Here is a 24,068-nt window from a genome sequence, read left to right as displayed (position 1 = left end):
CAGTCATGCCAATAAAGCTTATTGAAATTGAGAGAGAGAGCGAGCGAGCGAGCGAGAGACACCTCGTGGGACACAACACCCACAGAGAAATTTTATCTTCAGTTCTGCAAAGAAATCTTCAAGGTCCATAGAAACTGTCCAAATCATGCATGTAGAGCAGAGCTGGGACACTTCCTTCTCTCTCTACACATGATTAAAAGGTCAGTGAAGTTTCAGGTGCACTTAGCACAAGCTGATCCTGACTCCTATAACCACAGAGCCTTCCTCTGTAACAGCCTCTCCCCAGAGACAGACCCCCTGAGTAACACCAGAGAAACCCGCCACCTCAAAATCGAAGACCTCCAAAATCTCTCCAAAACTCACCTAATATCAATCGACAAAGAGAACAAAATAAATTATATTAACAATTGGAAAAATGAAATTAAAACCATCAACAAATTGGAATGTTATCGCTCACTGGATAGAGAATACTCTCCAGCACAATATCTAATAAGCGTACAAAATCCCAAACAAAAACACACATTGGCAATGTACAGGCTCTCCGACCACCAACTAGAGGTGGAAAAAGGTCGGCATAAAAAAGAGTGGAAGCCCAGAGAACTAAGGACATGTTAACACTGTTCTTCAGGAAAAACAGTAACTGAGGCCCATTTTCTCCTCTCCTGCCCTCTGTACCAAAGTGAGAGAGAGGTGTTCATACAAAAGATAACTGCAGCAGATCCATCATGCCAGGGGAAAACAGGTGATGATCTGTTAAAAGTATTTCTGGGAGAAGATCCACAATTTGCTAAATTAGCTGCACAACATGTAACATTCTGCCACAATACTAGAAAAGTACACGAATGCTGATCAGAACCACTATTGATGTCATTTAATATTGTTGTCGTTTTTTATTATCATTTGTTACCCTCATCATTTGTGTATGTTTTATATATAACAACTTGCAACAGTCTAATGATGCCCAATCTTACCACACACACACACACACACATTATTTATTTTTTGTTTCATGTGATGTAGACTATGTATAAGAGAGAGAGAGAACTTGATCAGCACACACGTGCATGCTCACACACACGCATAGGGTACATCATTTTATGTGTACTTTTTATTTATTTGTATATTGTTGTATATATTTGGTTTGATGAGTTGTATTGTGTCATTGATTCCCAGGGCCGGCTCTAGGATTTTGGTGGCCCTAAACAAGATTTTTGTTTGTGGCCTGCACTCTAAGCGCAAACACCAAATCACTGGTTAAAACTGAATACAGACATGTTTATGCCCTCTGAGGTTTGAGGCCATTTTCTCGAATTTAACATATTTTCTTAAATTGATCTTTTTAAGATACTTGCAGATGTAACAATACTCAAGTGTTTTATGTTTAAATATTAGAACCTCCGCTGTAAGCATACTGAGGCCAATTTGCCCTAACACTGTATAAAGAAATAATTTAGGCCAAATGCTGGAAATTTGAGGTCTGCTTTTTGAAAAAGTTTCAAATCCCTTCTGAAAACACACCTTCAGTCATGAGAATGAACTGTTTTTTGGTGCTTGAAATAGGATATGAATACAGTAATATATAAGTGTAGAAAACAAGTCTAAAATGAAATTTTGTAAGATTGCTTTTTGAGCACAAATGTTGTCATTCTGCCATTCTATTTTCACCAAATGTCTCAAATGTGAGATAAAAGAAGCTGCATATTGACTTCAAATGACATATAAAGCTCATAGCGTGCGTGTCCACCTCAGGATGTTTAAATGACTTGAATGAACCCCGGTACCTTTCTGATCATGTGGCCCCCCACCTAACGGCTGTGGCCCTAAACAACCGCATACAGTGTTTATGCCAGGGGCCGGCCCTGTTGATTCCTAAAGCTTTGGCAACATAGTTCTTTTAACTGTCATGCCAATAAAGCACATTTGAATTGAATTGAATTGAGAGAGAGAGAGAGAGAGAGAGAGAGAGAGAGAGAGAGAGAGAGAGAGAGAGAGAGAGAGAGAGAGAGAGAGAGAAGCAGCTGTTTCTAATTGGTGCAGATGGGACACGTGACCAGCATCATTTGCATTAGACCAGGCAGGAGCAGGTCAGGTGAGTGTTGGGGAAATAGTTTCAGTTATGCCGCGGTCCGTCGGCCACTGAGTCTGAGCTGGATTATGAGTTTAGTCGCTTTCCCGGAGTATCTTCCTCTGAACCAGGGATCAACACTGGGCGAACCGTCCGTCTCACCTGGACGCTCTGTAGTTGGCAGGTATAGTAACTGTCTCCAAATGTGTTTGTTTTTTTTGTGTGTGTATGTGTGTGTGTTTTTCAAAGGCAACGCCACCTGTCAGGAAGAGCAGCATGTAGCTCACCTGAGCTCAGAGTGCAGCACCGGTTAAACAGGTGGAGCAGGACCTGTGGCATTCCTCTGAGCGCAGGCATGTATCCTATCCGCCTCTGGCAAAATTTGCTGGGTGTAATTTATTAAGGTGGTTTAGGGAAATGAGTAGCTACAGTCCTTTTAACTCCACATAGCCCAGTTAAACCCACATTCCATCGGGATGACCTGTCCATGTTGCGTGTTGTCGATCATAGGATCACGTGCAAATTTATAGACCCATTAATTAGTCATAAAAGAGTTTCATATGTGAGGATGTCAGAATATAACGACTTAGAGTGCAATGTTTATTTCATTCACTTATTTTTAAGGTTAATAGTTATTAGTTTTTGTGTGTATTGTGTCAGCCTTCAGTTTTATCTTATCCAAAACGCTCATTCATGTTGAACATTAGTTAGTTAGTTAGTTAGTTAGTGAACTGATAAGATCTTTCTTCTCCTTTTCAAGTTCCCAGGGCTGAAACAAAACCATTTCCTTAACAGTTTTGCTGGTTTCAGTTGGGTGACAGCTGGGGCACTGGGTCATTTGGCCATGGGCTTTATAATTGCACTAACCATCTTATATGTTATCTACCTTTAAATTAACAATTCCCTCAATATATATATAATTTTTTTTTATTTTATGGAAATTATTTGTTATAAAATTAAAGTTAAAACTTTAAAAAAAAGCAAAAAAAGCAAATGGGCTTTAGACTAATGTAATGGATATATGGATATTTTGTATGTTCTGCCGTCAATTATTTTTCAGTTGGTCAGGCTAGTTATTGGTGTATTTTGATGATGAGGAAAACAGTGGTCAGGAGAACACAGCTGTACTTCCTTCAGTCTTGCTTAGCCCCCTCCTCCACTACCTTTATCTATTTATCCAGTGCTATGTTGGCAGACCTCACAGACCACATCAGATTTTGGGGGTTTTCAGGGAGGTGGGTGAAGCTGTTTGCATTAAGGGAGACTGTGATGATGTTTGAAGTTTTGTGAAATACCCACATTTCCTCAAAAGAGAAATTTGGTTCATATGGAAATATTTACTCACAAATTAATTTACTAACAAACATTATATAGGTTATATTGTCAGGTGTGGGCAATAATAACATACTTTTACTTGAGTGTTGTATGTTGAAATATCTGTGTTGTGCACAGGCGTTTTTTCTCTTTTGGAAACGAGTGACTTTACAAATTGTACTTTTGACTTCTCTACATTCCTTCATAAGCAGCTTCTAGTCACTGAATGAATTTCCTTTTATGTTGAAATTGCAATGGACTACAGTATGTTGTTTCCAGTATAGGAGGAAAAAAAACAATCCCAGTAAAACTCCCACACTTACAGCTCACTACGAGCTATGAGGGTCTGGCGAGCGAGAGTCGTGTCGTCATGAAGCTACAGCAGATTAAATTGAGGCGGATGATTCTTCACCAGAGTGCTGTGACCATTTCTTAGGTCTTTGTTTGAAAAGGCAGATTGCTTTTGTCTAAAATGTTTGCCATGACCAAACAAGCTTTTTATTCTACAGGTTCAACAAAGTCCGTATAGCCAATACTCAGCTGACTGTTTCAGAATCATCCCACAATGTGTTGACCCCAACAAATATATACTTTTAAGTAATTCTGTATTTTTGAAATGAAGTATTCCTGTCCTTTTAATGTAGTAAAGTAAATATCTGACTGAACAACTTTCAGTTGTGTTGAAGTAATATGACCTGATCTGCCCTCTGACTCAAGTAAAATGAGTTATCAGCCTGCATGTGCTGCCTGGCACTGAGGTTTTTGCATTTTCAGTTGATCACCAGATATATTTTTTTAATAATTACAAAATGTACAAGTCATAATGGACAAAAGCATTCCAGAGACTTTGATGTAATGTGTGTGTGAGCATCTAGTTGATCTAGAGTTACACATTAACTGACCCCCTCTGATAGCCTATGTGCCTTCTCTCCCCAGCTCTCTCTCACTATGGCGCTGCAGATGTTATTCCCACCGACGGTGTCAGCATTCATCTCCACCGTGCTGTCCCTGCTCAGCTTGACTCTGCTGCTGCTACTGTGTGTCATCAGGAAGAAAAGAAGGATGGAGGGAACATATAAACCCAGCGCAGAAGAGAGGAAACAGACGGGGGCAACAGGATCTGAAAAACCTGGCCTGCCTTTACCGTTGCCAAAAGAGGAACGTCTCATATGAAAAAGTGGCCTTGCATACCAACAGTCTTCTGTCACCATATCAGCCTGGGAATCGATTCCTCCTGGTTTCTGACATTGCCTGTACTAGTTGTCATCTGGGATCATCTATGTTTGTCTTTTGCACCAGACGCATTCATCACTGTTTAATGCTGCACCTTTTTCATTCCCGGTGACACCAAATGGACTGATCAGACTGTCCTTCTGTCACCTGTTCCACTGCATGAGAAGAGCAAATATCTTGTGTGTTTGCTCACCGTCATTGCCTTCTTTTTAACAAGTCACTCCCTTTTCTCACGCTGCATGAGGAACATGAGCTGAACATGACTATGTAAATGTATTATTTGTACAGAACTTCGTCTTATTTCTACTGTGTATTCTGTGTATTTATATATATATAAAAAAAAAACCATTGTCTTCACACCGTTTCAACAAATGAAAGTGATTGAAAAAGACAGACAGTGACTGTAATGCACTCCCCTAATTTCTTACAAAATGAATCGGTGTGTTTGTTACAGTGTTCCGTTAATAAACTGTCCTGCACACCCAGTACAGCTCACTATGTCCCTTGTCTTTGAGCATTGGAGGCAAGGAGGGGGGAAGTGTTGGATGTTTAAAATGTTTAGTTTATTAAGGTTTTAAGTTATTTTAGATTCAGCTATCCACCATACCATAATCTGTCAGTTGTTGCTGGTAGAGAGCATATCCGTCTCACACAAATGCATTTGTAGAATAGGCTCACAAATGTTCCATCATACAGCACTGTGACCCATACAGAATGCTTTATTTCTTTATTTTAGCCATACTCCCTGTAGTTGCCTTAATTCTAAACACAATTAGCCAGTCATCTCAACAAGTAGCCTATACAATATTCAAACAAACAATAATGTGGTTCAATATTTACTAAATCTTGGCAAAGTCAGTCACCCGGCCGACAGCTTGTGCTCCCACAGATAACTCCCTGGATTTTTCTGGACTTTCCTCATTGTCAACAAATCCCACGAAGACTACTGTTAGAAACAAATCACTGAAGGTGGGGAGTATTAAAAGAGACTCACACACTGTCGATTCTGGTCTTTTTCATGTGATTTGTCAACGCTAAAAAAAAAAAAAAAAAATCCCTCAAGCTTCAAATCTTTTCTTAAGTTCAGACACTTTGGGAGGAGGGCCTTTCTCCTCATGTGCCTCTGAGCTGTTGTTCTCTTCAGATGTATTTGAGTCGGACGGTGGGTGATGTTGTGTCTTCTCCCTGTTCCACAACAAGTTGCATGGTCTCCCAGATTCAGCCAGGCTTTTGGTGCCAGACTTCATCTGAAAGCTGTGGCTGGATGCCTGAGACTGGAAACGTGCTAAAGCAGATTGTACTTTTGGAGGAGGGGGGGTTTGTCTTGTCTCCCGCTCCTCATTTTGTACTACTTCTTGACTCCCTTTTTCCTGACCTACTAGAGGTTTGGGGTCAACAGCAAGACCATGAGGCCCCGGAGACCCTGAAGATTCTGGATTGGCCATCTCCTCTTGTCCTTGCTGCTCCTCTATAGCGCTGGGGTCATGGGGATTCAGGTTGTTACAGGTTGCTGACGGCTCCTCGTCTTTCCCCTCTCGGCTCTGTTTTCCATCATCATCTCTTGATCTCTGTATTTCTTCAGCTGGCTCAGCACTCTGGCTTCTCTCATCCTCCCTCTTTTCTTTTGACCTGTCATCCTCTTGTTTCTCCAATGTTTCTTTCACAAGTTCCTCTCCTAAACTCACTCTCTTTTCCTGATCCCTTTCTCTCTCTTCGTCAAAGTTCACTTCCTCGAAGTTACTAATATTGTCAGTGTCTTCTCTTTGGTTCCCATTTATTGCTGCCTTCACTTCCTGTTTCTCATTGTCCTCCTTTTGTCCCCTTTCTTCTTTTGCCATTCCCCATGTTTCCAGTAGACTCTCTGATCCCTCTTCCTCCGCTAGACTTGAGTCCTGGCACAGCCAATCAGAGTCCTCCAACAGGTCTGATCGCTCCTCAGTGGTGTCCAGATTCCAGCTGTGCAGGCTGCCACTGCCACTGATGGACAGAGACAGGCTCTCCTGGCTGGGGTTGGCTGGAGCGCGCTGGAATCACAAGAGCCCATGTTAGATGATGATGATGAAATTCTTTATTCAGTCACATCACATAATAGCTACAAACATTATCGACAAAATAGTGACTGAAAAGGCACAGGCAGAAGCGTAATGCTTATATGAATGCCTGTCCTACAGTACGTACCAAATTAAGCTAACAAGCATTCTTACAATATGAAAAAACAAACAAACAAGCAAACGAACAAACAAACATACATAAAAACAAAACTAACCCAGAAAAGACTGGAACCAATAAGGTTAACAATATTTAAAGGGACAACGAGGAGTTTTGGAAAAGCGAAGCGTTTTCACACTACATTTATGAGCCTCCGCGCGCACCGTACAATTCTTGGACCGGCGCAAGACAGACTCATGTTTTCATTCATCAAGAATTAAAGTCAGAGGTTGGAAGACGATCACTTACCGTCGTAGTTCCGACCATAAACGGCCATTCTGCGGCGTTATCATTACCCGAAAGTAAGTGTGGGTAGTGTAGATTCATCCACATTAACGTGAGACTTTTTTATAACCAAATAGAAACTCCTCGTTGTCCCTTTAAATATATAATAGTAAAGAAATTTTTAAATATCAGAGAAAAAACAAACAAAACAAAACAAAAAATTTAAGCTACCCAGCATTCTTACAATATGAAAAACAAACAACAAGAAACATACATAAAAGCAAAACTACATCAGAAAAAGACCGAAACCAATAAGGTTAACAGTATTTAAATATATAATAGACTATAGTAAAGACATTTTTAAATATCAGAGAAAAACAAAAACAACTAAACAAGCAAACGGACAAACAAACATACATGAAAACAAAACTAACCCAGAAAAGACCGGAACCAATAAGGTTAACAGTATTTAAATAGTAGTAAATCCATTTTTAAATGTCAGAGAAAAAAAAAAAAAATTAAGCTACCCAGAATTCTTCAGATCAGAAATCACATTTGTGTGTATTGTGTGTGTGTGTGTGCGCCACTTCCTCCTCTTCTTACCTTTGTGATGAAGTCATGACTGTCTGGTCCAAACAGGTCCAGGCTGCGTGTGCCATACAACAGGCCGCGCTCATGAGAGCTCCGGGAGCTGAGTGTGTCAAAAATCTCCCCAAGCAAATCCATCTCCTCTGCGTCACACAGCAGTGTATCTTCCCCCTCTTCTTCATCCCCCTGGAGCTCAGAGCCAGATTCATTTGTAGGTCCAGACACAGCTCTAATAACAGATAGAAACACACATCTAATGGTAAAATCAAGAAGATCCTTTCTGTCTGATATCATTTATTTCTGTGTTTCCCCATTTGTCTCTCTCTCAAACCCAGTGGTGGAGTCAGATCTTTAGAGCAGAGTACAAGTAGAAGTAAAGGTATTTTTTATAATTATAGACTGCAGATTGTAGTATTACTAAGTATGCAATTCACCAATTTGCCTCTTCACAAGTTTGCTTGACATTTATTATGAATATTATATATTATATTTAATGAAGGTAGTTTGATCTGTCATCATGAATCATATTTAAATTTGGTCAGCGGTCAGCTAAATGAAATGGAGTAAGTGCTTTATTTCCCTCTCAAATGTACTGGCATTAAAGGGATAGTAGCATTTTTTTAAAGTGGGGTTGTATGATCTACAAATAGCCCCTAAGTACTTTAATTGCAGTAGAAGACTCTCTGTACTCCTCCCGTTAGCAACGCCAGCCCATAGCCCTGCCCAGAGATTTACAACATACAGTGTTGTGAACAGACCCAAAGAAACAGCGGGAGGGATACATGAGTTGGTTAGGTCCAAATAAAAACTGTGTTTTTCCTGCACTTTGAAGGGCTGGAAAAAAGCATATTATAGCAAACAATTAAACTGTGTATTTTTTTTCCCGGTAAAACCTCTTTTAGGCCGCGAAAATAGGCCGTTTCTTTGGGTCTGTTCACAACACTGTATGTTGTAAATCTCTGGGCAGGACTATGGGCTGGCGTTGCTAACGAGAGGAGTGCAGAGAGTCTTCTACTGCAATTAAAGTCCTTAGGGGCTATTTGTAGATCATACAACCCCACTTTAAAAAAAATGCTACTATCCCTTTAAAGTATACAGCAGCTGCGCACACAATGAAAGTACTGTATCAAAGTAAACTATATGTACCTGAAAAGTGCACTTAAGTACAGTGCTTTAGTCAATGTACAGCTTAAGTTGCACCATTGCTCACCCATCCCATGTATCTCCAGTGTCCCTCATGTTGTCCTGGTCCCTGGGAGCCCTAACCTTGTTAACTGGCCGACGGGGACGTGACTGATATGATGCAACAGTAATAAAGCAAAGGGTTTGCAACATAACATCCCCACAACAAACATAAATATTGGGGTGAATCACAAAGAAGCAAAAGAAAGAGGGCAACAAAAGGTGCAAAATAGCACAAACAAGAGTAAAACAGGAAGATTAGATCATGGAGATAATAAAAATGGATGGTATCTCTGATTTAACAAGAGATTGAAAATGAATTTGATTTTCAGTTGGTGCATTAAAATTAAATGCGGCCCTCGTGATAGACATCTCACCATGCCAAAGTGTTGCGTGATTGGCAGACGCTCCTGCAGGCAGTCGGATTGGTTACGGCGGTGTGACATTGAGCCTCCCCTCTGAAGGGTGGGTTCTTCATTGTGTGTCTGTAACACACACACATTTCAGTAGAACCACAGCAGAATCTGTACCGATTGAGACATGCACACATTAACATGAGCCCACCTTGTGGTGCAGTAGGTTTTTCAAACCAGACCTGGCGAGACCTTTTGCCTGGGAGAGATTAAAAAGGCAATGATGAAGAGAATTGTTGTGGCACTGCTGACAGACCTGCCCCCCACCCCAGCCAAAGTAGCTGCACTCACCCTTATGTTTGCCTTGGACTTCATGTTAAGGATTAGTGCTCCTCCCCCTTTCTGGCAACAGAGCAAAGTCACCCATGTTACACTTTTACCCACAAGCTAAACAAGTCTTAAAAATGTCAACGTTTTTAATTGAAAATAGAACAACAAATATATAAAAACTAACCTTTAAATTACCAACTAACTGTTGATAAGACTTGCTTCTTCCTGCAAATATTCCAAAAAAAAATACAGCGATAAGTAATAAATAACTAACTCAGAAAAATATATACGTATATACATATACGTACATTCACACACACACGCACACACACACACATACACACCGGCTGTTGTTTCACCCTTTAGGATCTCATCCTCAAAGAGATCATCTGGTTCATTTCCTTTGTTCAGAATATCCAGGCGGCTATCAATGAACTAGAAAAAAAACAACAACATATTATATTACTATTGTATTCTATTTATGTTAGAATACATGAATATGCATACTCATATAACACTCATTTAATATTGAAATCTATATATTTGACCACATGAAATATCTAACATAAAAATAACAACCAGGACAAGGTGCAACAAACACTATATCAAAGCACTACAACACTTTTTATAACCAGCTGCAACATTTCCTTTTAACAATCCTATTTCTAATGTCAAAGTGGCAGTATCTGTCCAGCAGGGGGCAGCAAACTACACGAGGCACAGGATGTAGGCCTACCTGTTTGAAGGACTGTAAATGAACGGCACTTTGTAGGAACTGCCTCATACTGTGAGACTTGTGATCTAGAAACAGCTCCTCACTGAAACATATTTCACCCTCCTGCGAGTTAGAGAAAGAGAGAGACGCACAATTCACGTGAAGAATAAGTATTCAAATTCAGTGCAAACAAGCTATTTGAAGAAGAAAAAAAAAGCTCCCCTGTTGTTATCTCTATTATTTAAAATATTAATACTTAAACCCACAGTCTGAGAGTGACTTACCTTGTGTCCCTGCAGTGCATCTCTGTAGCCTCCAAACAGCAGAGCCTGAGCCTTCAGGAAGGCCCTCGAGACCCCAGAGCCAGGAATCACAGCCTGACGTTTCAAACACATCTTCAGTCCAGACATCTGGAAACAAATATACAATCACAGTTAGAACATGAATTCAAGATTCTTACGGGGTGTTTTCACTACAGGAACCAGGACTTTTTTGAGCCAAGATGATGTTTTGTCTCACGCCATTTGTTTAATTTGCCCAATCTACACGGTTTACAGATGTGGTAGAAACACAACCAAGAAAGTGTACTTTCGTTGTCCGGTTAAGTTCTAGTGCTAACAAGTGACCAGATTCTGTGCTACAGAACATTATCTAACAAAGAATTAACATTAATCACACTTTGCAAAGACACATACAACACACACAAACCAGCACACACTATTAATTACCACGTCTGATGGTATCCTCTTAAGGTCGTCGAAGGGGGTTTCTAGTGTGTTTGTGTCCACATTTAGAATCACAACTTCCTCCAACCCACGACTCTTCACCTTCTGTCAGACAAATACAGAGACACATTATGCTATTTGTCCATTTATGGGGTCATACCTTGTCAATTTGTACATTTGTGAGGATGTGAGTGAATGAAATTGTTTAAATCAGTAGTTTACCTCAGACAGACTGGTGTGAACCCCTATTAGATAAGGCATGGGTGCACTATAACCAAAACACAAAACAAAACAAATGTTAACACAAAGTCAGTGTTTGGCTAACTGGCTAGCAAGGTAGACAGTGGGGGTGTGCCAAAAAATCGATTCACATAAGAATCGCAATTCTCATTTAATACGATTCAGAATCCCAAAATCGATTTAAAAAAATTTAAAAAATGAATGGCTGTCGGCCTCCATTTCCTTAGAATTTAAAAGGCAGCATGTTTAACTGCGCTATTTTTTTAAAATAAAGAGGCACTTTTAATTTTGTTACTTAAGTAATATGTGATATTGCTTTTATGCAACACTTTCAACAATTCTGTGTAAGAGTGGATAAATGTTTAAAACTCAATAAATGTGAAAAAGATACTTCAGTCATTCTGTCTTGCAAAGCAGACTGGAGCAGATCATGAGGATCCTTTGCACACCGACAGACTGAAGCAGAAATCATTAGGAATCAAATTGTTTTGAATTGAAAATCAATTTTGAATCGAATCGTAGCCCCAAAAATCAGAATCAAATCGAATCGTGAGATAGTAAAATATTCCCACCCCTAGTAGACAGACTTCTTACCAGCAGTAGTCCAGTAGGTGGGGTGGCAGGACAGGTATGAAGATGTGCTGCCAGTACATGGGGTATAAGACAGCACTGAGTGCATGCACGCAAGACGTCAGCTGCACACAAAAATAAAATGGAGGCCAGGTTCAGACGACGACAACAACACACCGCACACTAGCACGCCTCTGTGGTCCGTTAGAGGCCAGTGTGTGATTCAATGCACTGAGTTGTGTTTGCCTGTGGTTACATTTAACAGACGTGTTAAAGTGGTTTCTGTCCTCAGGGTAACACTGAACAGGGGTTATAGGCTACATCATGTGAAATTTGGTTTTAGCATGTTGGTTTCCACAGAATGAAGATGTCTTTACACAAATAGATGCAGTGCCTTCAAAATGGAAGAATGACATGTCTCTTACAGTGCTGAGTTTGCTGGCAAAGACCAGGATGCGTCTCTCAAACAGCATGCTGGCGTAGAGCTGGAGCAGGTTCCCCACATCCACTGCCACAATGAGCTCTGTCAAGTTCCTCTGGTAAACCCCAACCCCCCCCCCACACACACACACACACACACACACACACACACACACACACACACAAACACACACATGTATCAGGTTGAACTAACAATGGGTTCTGCATTAAAAAAAAAAAATCTCAACCCTAACCCACCTGCTTTCTGAAGGACATATAATTTAAAACCCTGAGTTCATTCTTATCTAACTACTCACATTTTCAGGAATGGAAGGGAGACTTCTGGGATCTGGAGCAATGAAGTATGGAACCTGTTCAAAATGAATAAGAAAGAACTGAATTGAGAAAACTGTGGAAATTTAAGAGGTTTTGTTTCCAACCGGATTAGTATGTTCAGCATTATACACATGTAAAGGATCACTCTTCAGGGTTTCATTCCAAAATTCGATATCCATCAAACAACAATGCCAGATGCAAGAAGTTTATCTCTTACTGTTACTTAATCTTAAAGTTATAATGCAAGATAATATAAGATTTACTTTAGGTTATCAAATGTGATGTTTTACACAATTTATAGCCTTTATATATTCCCTTTCTCTGCAAGTTACACTGTTAGTGGTGTAGTTTGCCATCAATGCGTTGGATCAAATTTGTCTCACTCGCTTAACATTATAAGACACAGGTATATTCGAATATTGCAAATACAAACCAGATCTGTAGTATTAAGCTGTATTTGATATGGTAACCATTGGTGTCTCCACCTCAATTCTGATTTCTGGTAAGAACTCATGTGGATTACAGACACTAATAATATTTTCCATATTTTCACACCATAGAAGTTCTTTGGACGATTGACAGTTTAATTCAAGGTGGGGGATTTTTCAATTTGGAATGAAACTCTTGAGACACAAACAAACAAATCCACAAGCTCTGCCACATGGAGGCAACTTCTCTTGAGACAAAACATAAGGTCAGTAAAATTATGGATTTTTCATAGATCACGAATACACGCACTTGTCACAATGCCCAAACGTCACAGTGAGATGTTAATTGTGTTAAGACTGGCTTTGGGGTACGAGACGAGATTTTAGTGCACACACATCAGGTTTAGCCATCAAGCACAGACAGCTGGTGTTTTCCAACAGGAGTTAGTCCGTCTCTGATCAGCCATTTCTACAGACCACATGAACTCCTGTGGGACTCACCCCCTCTTGCCCCTCTGGGTGTCCAACAGGATGGGACACCTCTGTGCTGACCAATAGCTGCTCTCCCTCAGAGAAAAACACAACACTCTAACCACTGACAGAAAACAGCCATTTAAAGGTACATTGTGTAGGAATTCCCCCCATCTAGCATTGTGGTTGTATATCGCAAGTAACTCAATCGTATTTTTCATGCTGCATTCACCTGAAATTGGGCAGACAGCAGACGGACGACAGCCGCTGCACGTAGCGGCATAAACAAGCCTCTATGTAAACAAGTGGTCCGTCAGCACGAGGCAGAACAATACACGTGACAATATGTTGTCATGGCGATGTCGTATTGTTTACCTGACCCGCGTTTACCGGCTTTCTCTGGACTTCTGTGACTGAAATGACATCTGGTTTGTTACCGACGGCCGTCTGCCCGACTGCAGGTGAATGCAGCATCAGTGTAACGCTCCATTCCTCCTCACTGCGTTACCGCGGTGACTTTTCACAGACGCCACCTCGACCTGAGCCGACAGCTCCGGTGTCTCCGCTGAGTTTCCGTGGTTTCCTACCGTCACGCTGCCACTCAACGTAAAAAAAAGCGACACCACATGGCAGCCAGCACCGAGCTTACCCGCTCCATGGAGATATGAATGATATGAACGGCAAATTCAGAGCTGAAAGGAACACTTCAGTTTGTTGATGGGGGGGATTACTGATTAATGAAAAACATACTTTTGAACCAAATAATCGATTTTCGTGAATAGATAACAGGAGAAGTTACACAATGTCCCTTTAAGTCAAGTATGACCCCAGGTTCATAGTAGCCAATTAGAGATTTACCATCTGTAGAGTGACAGATCCAGCTGCCAGTGGTATGGGCTGCTTGTAGAGGGCAGAGAGCAGCACCTTCATCTCATTGGTCTGTTGAGAAGACAATGGCTGTTATGATACAGTATGTATGAGCTCGAGACGAATACAGGAGCAAAACAAACACACACATTTACCTGTCCTTTTGTCAAGTAATCAGCCAAATTGTTGAGAAGTTTGTAAAACACTTCAAACCATGGAAGATAACTGTAACGAAATTGAGCACAAGTGATTTTCATCATGCTGTTAAAGACATTGTTGAACTGCCACACACACTCACACACACAAACACGTACATACCTGAGTATGCAAAGGCAGGTGTTTGTGCTGTTGGTGAGACGACAGAAGCCAAAGCGTTGGCATCCCTCAAGGTCAGTCAGAACAAAAGTAAAGTGCTGCACGGCCACTCCATCCCTCACTCTGCGCAGATGAGCAAATAACTGTCATGAGAGGAGTATGGAAAACAAACGAGCTAGAAGCTAGAGTAAAGAGCTCACCTTTGTATGTCGTAAGGGAAGCAGAATCGGGGCAATATTTGCCAGGACTCCTAAAAAGTGGGACATAAAATGAAACATTAAAAATCATCTAAAAAGACTGAGTGTCATGCTGGCACTTTTAGCAATGTGTCTCTGGTATTTCACATGTCATCATATGCCCTGTACCAAACAACAAGTTGCAGATTTGTCATATCATATCAAGTAAAATATTAATCCCCTGGGCACCACAAATAACTGTAAAAGAAAATTAATGGCAATCCACCAAATAGCTGTTGAGGTTTCATAGTCTATATATCATGGACCTAAGTCCTGTACCAACAAATCCACTGAGTGACATTACAATCACAACAGCCATGCTGCTAATGTGTGAGTGAAGCTGTAATGATCACTTCAGTGCAACAATGCATCCACAAATATTATTCTGTACAGTATGTTTCCATCAGCAAGAGACATGGGTGACTATACCTCATCATTGAAGTCATCTGGAAACTGAAACAATACTCCAGGATCTGAAACATTGAAACAGTTGCATTAACATAAATGATAATTCTCTAAGCAATTTTATTTGTATTACAGACCATATCAACCATATAAACCCAGTAGAGCTCTGAGATCGACTGACTCAGGTCAGATAGTGGAGAACAGAGTTCAAACCAGACATGGATGCATGAAGCAGCATTTAGCTGTTACTGTATGCTGCACACAAGTGGAACAAAAGTACCAGCAGAACTGAAATCAGCCCCAACTGTAAGCACTTTTAAATCCTGGTTAAAAACATTTCTCTTTTCACGTGCTTATAGCTGAGCTCTTTTAAGAACTTAAAACTTTATCTATTTTCTTTTATTTTACTTTTATTTGCTCTTGCTTTTAACTCTGTTTTTAGTGTTTTGTTTGTTTTTATTCTGTTTTATGCTTCTTTTTTTAATGTTTTGTCTTTATGTAAAGCACACTGAGTTGCCTTGGTATGAAATGCTCTATATAAATAAAGATGCCTTGCCTTGCTTACACAGTGAAGCAAAGTCTGTCTTATAATAACTGAAATGAATGATTAAAAGTGGGCAAATTCAATAAAATTTTAAAACAACTTAATTCCCCAGTTTATGTTTACTATGGCTGTACTGTCTGTGTGACTGCCACAATACGGCCCCATCTATTTCAAGTATGACTAGACGAGCTGTGTGGTTTGGATGATCACATGACAGGAAGTATGAGAAACTCTCAACTCGGCAGAAACACCTTCATATACACCGAGTCTTGCATTTCACCATTTTACAACACAGAAATTATTTAGTGATGTGTTTCATATTTGGAGCCAATTCAGAGTTAGTGCTCAGAAGTCAGATCGGTGAGGTGGGTCTTGAAGGAAATGACAAACAGAGTCACAGGCAAGTTTTTGAGGAACAATTTTAATCAACTTCTCTTTTACAAATAAATAACTCTGCACTGCCGATATAGGTTTTGTCATAGCACACGTCTAGCACTTCATGGAGGCTGAAACAGAAGTCACTGTATTTGCAAATACTAGGCCTACCTGACCCAGATACGCTGATGGGAAAGAAGACAGAGGCCTTACCTTTGTCTCTGGCTACAGGGCACGCTGCTTCAAAGAACCAGTAGAAGGTTCGCTCAGGGTTTTGTCTGACAAAAAAGAGATTCAGAGACTGATATGAGATCTACAGCCCACCAAATATGGACACATTATTACACATGACACATACATACTACCAAATTGAGAATTCTCAAAGAGATTCGGCTTGTAGGCAAAAATAAAACATGTGTGCTCTTAAAGACAAAGTTAAAATGTGGTATAGCTTTTAATTAGAGACAGCTGGATAGTTAAGAGTCAAGTAAAATGCTCTCTGAATGCAACTAGCGCTGATTTTTTGCTCTGCTTTGAACCAATATGGCTTTACCATAAAGTGTATGGCAAATGATACAGGGCAGCAAAAGTGCTGCAGGAAACTTCCTGTGCAGTTGTTAGAGGAAGTAATAAAAACCACAAGAACAGACTGACGGGCAGAGTGATGATGATGGAAGTTAAGCACAAATGACACGGTTAACTTACTTCAGTCTGGAGCCCATGTTGTCTGAATGCGCCTTTGTCCATGTGTTTATCCAGGAAGGTAGATGAGGTTAGTAGGTGTGTGAGTTAACAATCAGCCCCCTCATCCCCAACACAGCAGTGGTATAAACGAAGGAGAACAACAGCAGATGTAGCAGTCTGCACAATCAGCGCCGGAGTGACAGAACACTTCCTGATCTATCTCATTATGTGTGTTGTGTCAATGCGTGCATGACGTCTGTCACAAGAGCAACTCCTGTTCACTTTTCATTATTTGTTATTTGCTAAGTCTAAAAAAAAAAAAAAAAATTAATGGCATGTATCTACTCTATAGCACCTGTACTAATAACCAAATTACAGAAATAGCATTTCTGTGACTTGAATGTTATTTCCATTAAAAACATTCCGCTTTTTCCTCCACTTTTCATTCTCCATAGACATAGACATGCTTTTGTTTAGGTATACATCTCTACAGCCTATATGGAAAGCTGAATGTCACGGTGCTTGAGTCGTGTGACAGATGAGCAGGATAATGAGAACATTTTCTGTTACAGGTTGTCTAGTGGCAAAGAGATGTGTCCACATCCTGCTCAGAGAAACCCACAGACCTCATACTGCCTCCTTGTGGTGTTCAAGCCACACTGTCTAATCTCCAGACAATGCAGATCTCCATTTTGGTTTGCCTCATACATCCAGAGTAAAATCCTAAAAAGAATTGTTGATTGTGGTTTCTTTCATCCAGCAGTAGACGCAGTGAACACTGGTTATATAACTGTGAACTTTAGTCAAAATGTAAAATATTTCCCAGAGAAAAACGTCATTAAAACAAATGCATATTTTTCCAACACATTTATTTCAGTTAGACAAGTGAACACATTTCGGTGAGTTGAACAGTTTTATTGAGTACTTGGCCCAGATAAATGAACATTAACAGAAAGCTACTGACTTAAGACCACAAGCACACCTGTGTTAGCTACCTTTACATGAGTACTGAGGGGGTGGGGGGGGGGGGGGGGGGGGGGGGGCACCACGGATCAGTGGGGCGTTGTGAGTGCTGCTCTGGGTGGAGGAGAGGTGGGGGTCAATGGAAGAGGGAGGACAGGCAGACAGAGGAGGAAACCGAGGGATTCCAAAGGAAAGAGCTGAGAAAATAAAATTAAAAAGTCAGAAAAAGAGCAGAGTGCGGCTGAAATCAGTGGATGGACGGTTGGGTGGAGAAATGATGAGCGTAGTGGAGAAGCCTTAGGCCACCTCCTCCTCTCCTTCCTCCTCAAACTCTCCCTCCTCGGCTGTGGCGTCCTGATACTGCTGGTACTCGGACACCAAGTCGTTCATGTTGCTCTCTGCCTCGGTGAACTCCATCTCGTCCATGCCCTCGCCGGTGTACCAGTGGAGGAAGGCCTTGCGCCGGAACATGGCGGTGAACTGCTCGGAGATGCGCTTGAACAGCTCCTGGATGGCCGTGCTGTTGCCGATGAAGGTGGCCGCCATCTTGAGCCCGCGGGGTGGGATGTCGCACACGGCCGTCTTGACGTTGTTGGGGATCCACTCCACGAAGTAGCTGCTGTTCTTGTTCTGCACGTTCAGCATCTGCTCGTCCACTTCCTTCATCGACATGCGGCCACGGAACACGGCGGCCACGGTCAAGTAACGCCCGTGCCGTGGGTCGCAGGCGGCCATCATGTTCTTGGCGTCGAACATCTGCTGGGTGAGTTCGGGCACAGAGAGGGCTCTGTACTGCTGGCTGCCCCGGCTGGTCAGGGGGGCGAAGCCGGGCATGAAGAAGTGCAGACGAGGGAAGGGCACCATGTTGACGGCCAGTTTGCGGAGGTCAGCGTTGAGCTGACCAGGGAAGCGCAGGCAAGTCGTCACCCCGCTCATGGTGGCGGAGACGAGGTGGTTGAGGTCTCCGTAAGTGGGTGTAGTGAGTTTGAGGGTGCGGAAACAGATGTCATACAGGGCCTCGTTGTCGATGCAGTAAGTCTCGTCCGTGTTCTCAACCAGCTGGTGGACAGACAAGGTGGCGTTGTAGGGCTCCACCACTGTATCTGACACCTGGAGGCAGAATGTACAAAGGTCAGGGAGTAGTCAGTAATTTTAAGCCAAGATGGGGGTCAACGTTGAACAAATTGCAACAGAATCAAACTCAACTGATTTTGTATCCTCAACATGTCCTGAGTGAGGGAAAAAAGCCCCGAAGAATCCCATTAGGGGAAAGTTTCAAAAAAGACCAAAATATAGCCCATTCATACGCCTATTAAAGCAGAAGTAAGCAGAATATTTGTGTTAATATAAGTCTTAAAGAGTTATATCTTCCGACAGCAATCACTTATATAGAGTGTTTGGTCTGAAACACGGGTCTGTCAGTCACTCTGCTCTGCTGTAAGCCGAGGAGAAAACTTTCCTTGTATCCTACAACCTTTATCCAATGAGGAGAGAAAACGGCATAAAGGGGCGGTCCTCTCTGTGTGTGCAGCCAAGGGATGCGCGTGAATGTGGTGACGCAGGGACGAGGGCGGGGACTGCTAACTCCATCGGCTGACAGGAAGTTAGCCAAAACCACCGGATCGCTTACTTGTGCTTTAATTATTTTTCTCACGTGAATAGGGTGAATTTTTTAACCTTTAGATATCCCCATGAAAATTACCCAGTTAATTACTTACTTTAACACAAACAAAAAATGTATTAAGAGGTTTTTTTTAATTGTTTGTGAGCAAATTTGCATATATTTGCATATATTCCACCGTTTTGACTGCATGGGTATATATGAAGGTGCTGTGGTGGTACGAGCATGAAAATTGGAATGAGTTGACTCAACATAAAACCACTTAAAATTTCAAGATGGCTGCAATTTTTCAAGATGACCACCACCTTAGTGGAGCAGGTATGACATGCTCCTTTCTTAAGGAGGCGAGTGTTGCTGAGATCAGGGAGATCCAGGAGCTCCAGACACTTATCTTCTGATGGTTGTTTGGATCCAACAGTTCTTTAAAGGTGTACAGAAAAGAAAATTGAATTTCAGCCCACTCTGGATCATAAAATTAATGTAATAACTCATCTATCAGACGATGTAGGCCAAACTTTGTGCAAAATTCTATTTTTGAGTAAATCCGGGATGAAAGTGAGGTATTTTTTTCCCGCATTGGATAATGCAGGCGCACGGATTATACGTCAGCCTGTACACGATTCATCAGCCACTGATATTGGATCCATAATCCGTCATTCAAACGTCTGAGACACACACACACACACTGAGCTCGGTCTCGCCCCAAGCTTTGAATATCCCGTCCGCTCGATAACGACCAATCAAATTTGTTTTCCTTACTCGGGTAAACTCGTGTTGCAGCTCGTGACAACTCGGCGCGACAAACAGGACAAACGGCCATTTCTGTACACCTTTAAAAAAATATTCTTGGCATTTTCGCCTTTAATGATAGATAGAGAGATATTTGTGAAAGGGGGATGTCGAAATGGAAGGATTTGCAGCAAAGAACACGGACTGGATTCGAACCCGTCACTGCGGGAAGCACCCATTTTACATGGTAGCCTAAGCGCCCTAGCTCATTAAGATACAGTGTGCCTAACTGTAAGATGTCAACAAGATTGAACAAGACATTGTTCACCTGCTATACCCAATGTTTAGATGGTGTTGTATGTATGCAAATTTGTATGCAAATTTACCATACGTACTGTAATTAGATCATGCCCTGTTTGCCCATGTTAACAAAGAATTTCAAAAAACTTGCAATACATTTTTTGTTTGACTTAATGTAAGTAATCAACTCAGTAATTTTCATGGGGATATATTTTACCCTATTCACGTGAGAAAAATTAATTAATAGCCTTATGAATGGGCTATATTTTGGTCTTTTTCTAAACTTTCCCCTAATGGGATTCTTCAGGGCTTTTTTTCCCTCACTCAGGACATGTTGAGGATACAAAATCAGTTGAGTTTGCTTCTGTTGCAATTTGTTCAACCTTTTTTCATAAATTGACTGGACTAGAGATGAAGAGCCAGAATAAGCAACAAGTACCGAGAACAAGTGTGACATGATCACTGTACCTTAGGAGAGGGCACAACGCTGAAGGTGTTCATGATACGATCGGGGTACTCTTCTCGGATCTTGCTGATGAGCAGAGTTCCCATGCCAGAGCCAGTACCACCACCCAGGGAGTGTGTGAGCTGGAAACCCTGCAGACAGTCGCAGCTCTCAGCTTCCTTCCTCACCACATCCATGACTGAGTCCACCAGCTCAGCTCCCTCTGTGTAGTGGCCCTTGGCCCAGTTGTTACCCGCTCCACTCTGGCCTAAAGGGAACAATTTAATTATAAATCTACAGTACGCTTGTAATATTCCAGTGTATCAATCAAACCAAAGGGTTTTTTTCTTTTACTTCTGGAACTGCAGCAATCACATGATTGTATCATGTCCTGTGTTATAACATGCAGGTGTATGACTGATCGTATATACCGAAGACAAAGTTGTCAGGTCTGAAGATCTGTCCGAAGGGGCCAGAGCGGACAGAGTCCATCGTGCCTGGCTCCAGATCCACTAAGATGGCCCTGGGCACGTACTTCCCTCCTTGAACACAAATGCAGGTGTCAGAAATATCTAATAGAATAGAAAATACAGAATATGTAAAGCTCAGTGTTTTATCAGCACTGACCTGAAGCCTCATTGTAGTAGACATTGATTCTGTCCAGCTGCAGGTCACTGTCTCCGTGATAGGTTCCAGTTGGGTCGATGCCGTGCTCGTCACTGATCACCTCCCAGAACTGCAGATAGAGCAGATAGGTGAGATTAGGCAGAGACAATTTAGTAAAAATGTGTACAGCACAGTCCGAATTTAATCAGAATCTTTCCTTTATTGTCCACAATGTGGAAATTTGTCTTTGGCTTACCACATAAAATCACACCATAACACACATTAAATAAATAACACGTCATCCAATACATTAAAAAAGAGTAAAAAGGTGATGCACCACTCACATAAACACAGGAATGTACACTAAATGGCCAGCTAACAATCTGGTCTACAGTACTTGTTGAGCCTCCGCACTCACTGAATGAGTGACACACTATATTCGAGCAATAACTGACGTTGGTAAAGCAAAACTTTTTGGTTTTGCCACTATTCCATTTTTATCATAGCCCTATCATAATACCCTTAGGCTGATCAGATTGAAAAAAAAAGATAAATACTAAATAGTTAATTGTTGCAACCCCATAAAATTATGTGAATGTTTTTCAAGTCCATCAGGCTCTAATCAACTTTCTAATCATCTGGTTTCACAGATCCATTCAAAAATGGGCTGATCTACTGAAATGCAGATGGTAACAAATTATAGGCCTGCTTATTATTTATTTATATTATAATTGAATATGATCTCATGCGTGTTGAAAACTGTCCATCTGCGTTCCAGTGCATTCTGCGCCACACCCCGCTCTCTATGCCCCCCACCCAGCCGAAAAATGGGAAAAAAAGACGGAAAGAAAAACAAGCAGGAGACACACACACACACACACCGTTTAGGCCGCAGCCACACTCAGTGACAGTGACAGTGCGCTCATCATTTAAAGGGCATCAAGTGACAACTGGAGGGATGTCTCTGCTCGCCACCGCCCATCCTAAAGGATGCTATTGTGCGCTGCCTTCGCCAGTCTTATACAACACTTTCCACTCCTCTGTGTTGACCCATTTAGTGTTTCCTGTGGGCAGCAGGGCCTCTTAAGAGCAGCCACGTAGGCAGCGACAAGAATAAACCTGAATTCGATCACATTAAGCCGACCGCGGTTCACAGGTCGATAATAGGCTACGCCGCCGGGTGCCTGTGTGTGTGTATGTGTGTGTGTTTACAATCATACCTTTGCTCCAATCTGGTTCCCGCACTGCCCGGCCTGCAGGTGCACTATCTCACGCATGTTGTCGCTGCGGTGTGGTGGGTGGTCTAACGGAATCTGCTGGTGCTGGTGGAGGAGGAGAGGCTGGAGAGAAAGCTGACGACGGGCTCCGGGTCTGCTGGATGGTCCGTTACTCCGTCCTGGCCCTCCTGTCCTGTCCTGTCCTGTCCTGTCCTGTCCTGTCCTGTCCTGTCTGAATGGCGGAGGAGCTGTGGCTGTGGTGGCTCTGCTCTGCTCTCCTCTCTCTCTTTCTGTCTCCTCGCCCTTCCCACCGCTCGCGACTGCGCCGTTCCTCTCGGTGCTGCAGCATGACGTCATCGCCATGGCAACGGGGGAACCGGGCACGGCCTGACTGTGCTGGCTGGTCCGACTCCGCCGAGCAGCGAGCGGACGCCGGTTGTTGCGAGGAAGGGGAGGGCGGGGGCGGGGGTGGGGGGGGGTTGATAAGAGTGTGTGGAGAAACGACCTCAAAGCTTTGATTCAGGCCCATTTAAAAAGCCACAGGCCTGCTGCACTGGGTGTATCTGGTTCAATGGGCCAGACATCCGCATGTGGAGGATCTCATGAGCAATTGATGGATACATTAATGATTCAGACAGGTTGTAAGCAAACCTGTGTACCTGGCTGGGTGTTTTGATCAGTCATTTCCTGGATAAAGGATTAGCAATGGCATGAGATTGATCCCCTGGCATGCAGAGACTGGCACCAATATAAAAACAGCTAAGTCAGTTTAATTCAATACCACAAGTCACAATGTAGGCTTGATAGGTAACATCTGTAGGATGAGACCCTCCAGTGGCAAGAGATTGGTAACAGGTAGGCCACAAGGCCTGAAATTAGGGCTGCCCCAATACCAACCAAAGAATCATTAGCCGACCAAAATCTCATTGGTCAATTGGTCACAGGAAAAAAAAAAAACATCTGGAGCCGTGTCTTGTCAAAATTAGTCGACTAATCGCCATAAGTGACGACTACTGGTCGACCAGCAAAATCTTTGGTCGGGGGCAGCCCTACCTGAAATAATCCAAATTAAACAGCCATGACAGGAAAAAGCCCTGTAGCCTGCTGATCTCTTTTTATCCCATAAGGACCGTAGGGGAGAGGGGGGCACGACTTAACACATTTGGTTTAGGTTGAATAATTAAAAAAGATATACGAGTTAGATTAATCAGGTTTTAACCAAAATAGCTACACCTCTGTGCTACCCCAGAACCGATGTATAGGGGAGAAAGGTGAAGATAATTCTAGGGGCCCAGTGCCCAGTAGGGCCCACAAAAAACCCTAGCAGTCTAATCTTTGTATGACTGAATGATTCTGCA

The 24,068-nt window shown here is 42.1% G+C and overlaps 3 protein-coding genes across 4 annotated transcripts; 1 reads left to right on the top strand and 2 right to left on the bottom strand.

Annotated features, from left to right (window-relative positions):
* Nucleotides 1-4,327: 4,327 nt before the first annotated feature.
* On the top strand, nt 4,328-4,552 carry crb3b (crumbs homolog 3b). The gene has a single exon (XM_085785284.1). The coding sequence runs from the start codon at nt 4,328-4,330 to the stop codon at nt 4,550-4,552; it is 225 nt and encodes a 74-aa protein (XP_085641410.1).
* A 128-nt stretch (nt 4,553-4,680) lies between these two features.
* Nucleotides 4,681-17,030, bottom strand: dennd1c (DENN domain containing 1C). 2 transcript variants are annotated; one of them, XM_085783256.1, is made up of 23 exons: nt 16,851-17,030; nt 16,359-16,423; nt 15,251-15,294; nt 14,786-14,835; nt 14,589-14,708; nt 14,426-14,495; nt 14,262-14,342; nt 13,434-13,499; nt 12,486-12,539; nt 12,174-12,284; nt 11,773-11,873; nt 11,161-11,206; nt 10,942-11,043; nt 10,498-10,623; nt 10,235-10,336; nt 9,843-9,933; nt 9,683-9,723; nt 9,520-9,570; nt 9,380-9,427; nt 9,193-9,300; nt 8,844-8,926; nt 7,649-7,862; nt 5,156-6,636 (listed from the first exon to the last, which is right to left on the bottom strand). In XM_085783256.1, the coding sequence occupies exons 1-23, from the start codon at nt 16,865-16,867 to the stop codon at nt 5,671-5,673; spliced, it is 2,757 nt and encodes a 918-aa protein (XP_085639382.1). In that variant the 5' UTR covers nt 16,868-17,030; the 3' UTR covers nt 5,156-5,670. The 2 variants fall into 2 exon arrangements, with proteins under 2 accessions (XP_085640139.1, XP_085639382.1); XM_085784013.1 differs by lacking the exon at nt 13,434-13,499 and having other exon boundaries at nt 4,681-6,636.
* A 651-nt stretch (nt 17,031-17,681) lies between these two features.
* On the bottom strand, nt 17,682-23,028 carry LOC146991048 (tubulin beta-4B chain-like). The gene is made up of 5 exons (XM_085782048.1): nt 22,714-23,028; nt 21,515-21,623; nt 21,319-21,429; nt 20,911-21,155; nt 17,682-18,902 (listed from the first exon to the last, which is right to left on the bottom strand). The coding sequence occupies exons 1-5, from the start codon at nt 22,768-22,770 to the stop codon at nt 18,090-18,092; spliced, it is 1,335 nt and encodes a 444-aa protein (XP_085638174.1). The 5' UTR covers nt 22,771-23,028; the 3' UTR covers nt 17,682-18,089.
* Between the last annotated feature and the right edge of the window lie 1,040 nt (nt 23,029-24,068).

Source organism: Trachurus japonicus, chromosome 1, assembly GCF_045865225.1.
Source record: "Trachurus japonicus isolate A0001 chromosome 1, Traja_1.0".
Lineage (NCBI taxonomy): Eukaryota > Metazoa > Chordata > Actinopteri > Carangiformes > Carangidae > Trachurus > Trachurus japonicus.
This window is presented reverse-complemented; position numbering and strand designations above follow the sequence as displayed.